Below are 6399 nucleotides of genomic sequence, written 5' to 3' on the forward strand. Positions count from 1 at the left end.
ACCGCCACCCCCACCCCCACCCCGCACAACCAGCTCTTTCGCCAGGCCCATTGCTCTGGAGCGTTGCCAAAGCTGGCCCTCTAATTAAAGGAGACCGGCCAGACAGGCGCTTGGCTTCCTAGTTCAGAGATGGCGCTCACTATCTTAGTGCTCCGGCTGGCTGTGGGCATCCTGACGTTCCCCATGTATCTGCTCAACTTTCTGGGCGTGTGGAACTGGCTGTGCAAACGATGGTTTCCACACTTCCTGAGGAGGTTCACGGCGATGTACAACGAGCAGATGGGGAGCAGGAAGCGCGAGCTCTTCAGCAACCTGCAGGAGTTCGCCGGCCCCTCCGGAAAGCTCTGCCTGCTGGAGGTGGGCTGTGGCACCGGGGCCAACTTCCAGTTCTACCCGCCTGGGTGCAGGGTGACCTGTGTCGACCCCAACCCCTGCTTTGAGAAGTTCTTGTTCAAGAGCATCGCGGAGAACCGACACCTGCAGTTCGAGAGCTTCATGGTGGCTGCCGGGGAGAACATGCACCAGGTGGCTGATGGCTCTGTGGACGTGGTGGTCTGCACCCTGGTGCTGTGCTCGGTGGACAGCCAGGAGAAGATCCTCCGCGAGGTGCGCCGAGTGCTGAGGCCGGTGAGTGATGGGAGTGAGGGTTGACTAGTGGACTAGCAGCCAGAATGAGCAAGAGGTCCTATCAATTTCAGGAGACTCGACTGACATAAAAAGCAAACAGCCAGGAAGCACACTTGGATCACAGAAGAGCAGTGGGACAGCTACAAAGGGTTGATAAATCTGCATATATACACTAGAAACTGCTGCAGAGAAAAGAGCTTATAAACAAAGTTAGCCGGAAAAAGCGCTTGGTTAATTGTTTTCACCAGGAACAAACACAAAGATGAGCAATAAACAGGAACTGAAATAGAAATGGAAATAGCTAATTATTTGATTAAAATGTGTATATTACAGCTAGAGACAATTTTTTGCCTTTACACTCAGGGACTTGCTAATAGGGCACTGCAGTAGATTTGGAGAACTCCGCCCTGACACACGCTGGAGGAAGTGCTTTGGGATGCTCCTTCATTTATATCAAAACCTCAAGTGAGCATACCCTTGTCTATTAGAAACTTAGTATGCAGCTACAAATATACTAAGTCTTATCTGTAAGTACCGACACTCAGTAAGTAGTATTTGCAGTAGTACAAACTGGAAATAACATGTCTGTGCATGGGAAGTTGTCACAGCCTAAGGAAGTCTGCAGCTGTTAAAAAGAACAAGAGCTGGATGTGGTACACACTTATAATCCCAGCAATGTGGTGGCAACTGGGGTGGGCTGAGACAGGAGGCTAGGAAGGTTAACTAGGGCTTCCTAATGAGCTCAGGACCAGCCTGAGTTACATAGTAAGACTGTCAAAAAACAAAACAAATGAAAACCTTAAAAAAAATTAGAATAAATTTAAAAAAGACTAAACTCCCAAGAAGAGTGGTCTCTGTTGATAGGAAAGTGATGATAAATGAGAAAACAGTAAAGGGGAAAGCAAACAAAGGGCTTCAAAACACAAAATGCAGAGGAAAAGGTCATTGATGGGAGCAAGGGTCTCTCTGTAGCCCCCAGCTGGCCTGAAACTCACTATGTAGACCTGGCTGCCTCTGCCTTCTAAGCACTGATACTAAAGGTGTGTGCCACCACACTGGGCTTGCACTTCATACAATATGTCTTAATCCTATTTAGACCTCCTCCCTTTGAGACAGTACCCCAGGCTGGCCATCAACTCCTTATCCTTCTTCTTCTACCTCCTAAGTCCTGGTACTAAATTTAGGATGGGGCCTTCCCAGTGGCCCTGACAGTCTTAGAAGTCACTGTGTATACGGGTTGGTTTTGAACTCCCAGGTGATTCTCCTGCCTTTGACTCCCTAGTGTTCATATGTGAGTCACCACACCAGCTAGTATAGTCTTGTTATAATCAAACCTTTACTACCAATCAGTAAGCAAAAAAAACCAGTATACACAGTATTTCCATAAGAAAAATAATAAAGGCTATCAATAGATAAGCCTGAAAGAAGAAATACAAATATACAATAAACTTTTTAGTAAAAGATGTTTTACTTATTAAGAATATTAAAAATACACATATTTGAGACCTGGAGAGATGACTCAGCAGTTCAGAGCATTTGCTGCTCTTGCACAGGACCCAGATTTGGTTCTCAGCACCCACATCAGGCAGTTCACAATCACCTGTAACTCCAGCTCTAGGGGATCCAATGTCCTTTTCTGCTTCTGTGGGCACCCACACACAAGTGCACATACTGACACACAGACACACACACACAGACACACACACACACACATAAATAAAAAATAAAAGTAAATTGTTTTAAAAAAGATAAACTCAGGGCTAGAGAGACGGCTCAGCAGTTAAGAGCACTGGCTGCTCTTGCAGAGGACCCAGGTTCAAATTCCAACACTTACATGTAGGCAGCTAAAAACTGTCTGTAACTCCAGTTCCAGGGGATCTGGCCTCTGAGGGCACTTACAAACATGCAGGCATAACAATCAGACACAAAATTTAGAAACTTTTATAAGAATTAAAAAAAATAAACATTTTTATTTGTGTGCATTCATGTGACTTTGTATGGGTATGGAGGGAGAGGGGCATTGGGAATGAGTTCAGGTCTTCATGCTTTGCATGGCAAGCACTTTATCAACTGAGCTCTCTCCAGACCCCAAGATATACATATTTTTGAAGACAAAATAACATCTTGCCAAATCAAACTGGCAGAGATAGAAAAAATATATCTGTAAAAAAATTATTAAATATGGTGCACACCTTTAGTCCCAGCACTGGAAACCCCAAGGCAGGAGGGTGGCGAGTTTGATGCCAACCTGGGCTACATAGCAAGATTCTTTGTCAAAAAAACAAAACCAAACCAAACAAAAAGCAGGAAAAAACAGAGAGAATCAGATGTTGGTAAGCCTTTATTAGAAATGGGCACTTTGCATCTATTGCTGGTTTGAATATAAGTTTGATGCAGTTTTTCAAAGGTCAACTTGAAACTTATACCAAAGACACAGACCAGTGACTCAGCAATCCCCACTTTTATTTTTTATTTTTTAAAAATGTTTCATTTATTTTTATTTTATGTGTATGAATGTATTGCCTGCATGTGTGTAAGTTCACCTGCGTCTTGCAATGCCCTCGGAGGTCAGAAGAGGCGTTGGTTCCCCCTTACTGACAGCTGTTAGCCGCCATGTGGATGCTGGAAATCAAACTCAGGTCTTCTACAAGAGCAGCCAGTGCTCTTAACCATTGACAGTCACTGCAGTGTTTACGGAACTGGAAAACTGGAAAGAGCCATGGTGTCTTCAGTGGTATGCTCTACCACAAAAAAAGAAAAAAATTCAGCTCTATTTTATTCTATTTTTTTATATTTTATTTATTATTTTTATTTTATGTGTATGAATGTATCGTCTGCATGTATGTAAGTGCACCCATGTCATGCAATGCTCACAGAGGTCAGAAGATCTCCTGGAACTGGAGCTACGGATGGTTGTTAGCCACCATGTGAGTGCTGGGAATCGAACCTGGGTTCTCTACAAGAGCAGCCACAGCTCTTAACCATTGAGCCATCTCTCCAGCCCCCTCAATCATATTTTAGAACAATATTCAAATACATTAGTAAAGTAAACAAAATTGCAAAACAAAATGTGTATCACAGGCCTACTTTTAGGGAAAAAATATAAATGCACATCATAAAATTTACCAGGAGTTCTAATGATGGGATGGTCTCTCATGGTCTATCTTTCTCTGTCTCTCTGTCTGTCTATCTCTCTCTCGCTCTCACTGACTCTCTCACTCTCACCCTTGCTCTCTCTCTTTCTCTCTTTCTCTCTTCACAGGGTCTCCTGTAACCCAAACTGCTCTCAAATTTCACTATGTAGCTGAAAATGATGTTGAACCTCTTATCTTCCTACCTCTACCTCTCACATGCTGGAATTACAGACATGGGCCACCCACCACCATGGCCTAGCTCTTAAGCATTTCTGTATGTTCTCAGCTTTCTAAATATGTTGTTGAGGCAGTCCTGTTGCCTCTGGAACCAAAGGCTGAGGCTCAAAGTCCCTCTCTGACATTTACACAGTGTCACTTTGGGCTCAGTTCCCTCACAGGTTAAAAAAAAAAAAGTCACAGAAATAACACCTAAACAACATTGTGTGGTGTTGTGGTTTGATTGTTTCATAAATAACACTGCTGAGAAAATTAACATGCAATAAACAGTAAGGGTAGCACTTGACATACACTAAGTGTGTGTAATTTCAGCTATTACACATTACTTCTATGATCAGAAAATTTATGTCAATTAGATTGTCAGCTCTGTATAAGAGTTTGTTTGTGGAGCTGAAGAGACGGTTCCAGAGTTAAGAGCGATGGCTGCTCTTGTGAAGAACCTCGGTTCAGTTCCCAGCACCCATGTGGCAGCTAACAGCTGTCCTCAACCCCAGTTCCAGGGGATCAGACTCTATTCTGGCCTCTTGAGAGCATTGCACACTCAAGTGTACTTACACACATGCAGACAAAACACACACAATTTTTTTTTTAATTTATGTTTGTTTGCTGTGAGTCATGGTCGCACTGTGTTGGCTAGGTCAGCTGGGCAGGCCTGTAGCTCAAGATCCTTCTGCCTTAGCCTTCCTAAAGCTGGGATTACAGACATGGACTCCCACACCCAGCTATGTCTGTACAAAATATGAGAGAAGTTGGAACTACTTTATCCAAACAGTGTCTTACTGGGTTTTAATTTACCAGCGTCTTCTCATAAAGTTGGCCTCTGGGACACTGAAATCTGATGCTTCTCTCACCTTACAAACCTGTTTTCCCAAAGCCAGTGTCTTTGAAACGTGTTGTTTTTTGCTTCTTTCTCAGGGAGGGGCTTTTTATTTCATGGAGCATGTAGCAGCTGAGCGGTCCACCTGGAATTACTTCTGGCAGCAGGTCCTGGATCCTGCCTGGTACCTTCTGTTTGATGGGTGCAATCTCACCAGAGAAAGCTGGAAGACTCTGGAGCAGGCCAGCTTTTCCAAGCTGAAACTGCAGCACATCCAGGCGCCGCTGTCCTGGGCATTGGTGCGGCCTCATATCTATGGCTATGCTGTGAAATAGGATAAGGGGTAGGAGAGAGCTGTTATCTCAGTAACTCAAGGCTTCACTTTTACATTTGAAATACTAACCAGAAGACGGCAAAGTTGAATTCATCCTTAAGTTTCTGTCTAGCCATTTCTATATTGTCTCCCACAGAATCAAAACCAAATCAAAATAGCTTTGAACCCTCCCTTCAAAGGGAACAGTGGTCTTTGATAAGGCTTTGAAAAGAAGCAATGCAAAAAACTAACGGTTCACAAACTGAATAAATAAACACAGGCTAAATAACACAGAAATTTCCAAAAGGAAAAAAAAAAAGATGAACCTATTTCTTTTTTTTTCTTTTTCTTTTTTTGAAATAGAATATGATCTCATTGTGTAGCTCTGGCTAGCTTGGAACTCACTGTGGGATCAAAGGTGTGAACTACCACTCCTGGCATATTTGCTATTTTTAGTATCACTGGTTTGGCTGGGAGGCTGCCACGTGTTCTCTGGCTGACTTTGTGTCATTTACGCCAGTGTTTCACCAAAGTCTGTTTTCTTGCACTCCAGTCCTCAATTCCTAAAAGACTTCTTCTGTCACGTTAATGTAACCACAGAACTCTCCAAGACAGTTATGATTCTTGAAGTTAATTTACCTTATCTACCACATGTATTGCTGACTATAATAGATTGCAGGCAGTAAAAGGGCCCAGTGTAGTTAGGAAAACTGGGTACACTGTGTAGGACACCTGAGAAAGCAGTTCACCAGCTGTGAAGCACCTGGGGAGTTACTGTGATCAAATCTGCTCCTGACCATGGAAATCATTACGAAGGCTTTGAGAGCAAGTCTTGGTGGCCTACCGGAGGGTCTGCAGCAGTACTTTGTATGTATCTTAACAAAATATATTTTTCGGGATCACCTTACAGAAGTTCTATTTTAAATAGCAACTCAATAAATAAATTCATATTCACTTTAGAAAAGGAAATAAAAGAAACAGTTCTACTTGGCTTTGTTGTTTTGTTTTGTTTTTCTTCCTAAAGTCTTTAAGAAGGAAACTTGACCATAGGAAATAAAAGAAATCTTTCTAGGTGTGTTGGCACATGCCTTTGATCCCAGCACTCAGGAGGCAGAGGCAGCCTGGTTTACACAGTGAGTTCCAGGCCAGCTCGGGCTGCAGGGAAGACCCTGTCTCAAAAAGACCAAAAGAAAGAAAGAAAGGAAGGAAGGAAAGAAAGGAAGGAGGGAGGGAGGGAGGAAGGAAGGAAGGAAGGAAGGAAGGAAGGAAGG

At 43.2% G+C, this 6399-nt stretch overlaps 1 protein-coding gene across 1 annotated transcript; it reads left to right on the forward strand.

Moving 5' to 3' along the window:
• Positions 1 to 6: 6 nt before the first annotated feature.
• Mettl7a (methyltransferase like 7A) lies at positions 7 to 6119 on the forward strand. The gene is made up of 2 exons (XM_008828896.2): positions 7 to 627; positions 4914 to 6119. The coding sequence occupies exons 1-2, from the start codon at positions 130 to 132 to the stop codon at positions 5148 to 5150; spliced, it is 735 nt and encodes a 244-aa protein (XP_008827118.1). The 5' UTR covers positions 7 to 129; the 3' UTR covers positions 5151 to 6119.
• The last annotated feature ends 280 nt before the right edge of the window (positions 6120 to 6399 follow it).

The sequence above is a fragment of the Nannospalax galili genome, unplaced genomic scaffold (genome assembly GCF_000622305.1).
Source record: "Nannospalax galili isolate Female #2095 unplaced genomic scaffold, S.galili_v1.0 scaffold254, whole genome shotgun sequence".
Lineage (NCBI taxonomy): Eukaryota > Metazoa > Chordata > Mammalia > Rodentia > Spalacidae > Nannospalax > Nannospalax galili.

Coding starts and splice junctions, on each gene's coding strand:
- Mettl7a (XM_008828896.2), top strand. CDS start 130: ATGGCGCTCACTATCTTAGTGCTCCGGCTGGCTGTGGGCATCCTGACG. Junction 628..4,913: donor TGCGCCGAGTGCTGAGGCCG/GTGAGTGATGGG, acceptor CTTCTTTCTCAG/GGAGGGGCTTTTTATTTCAT.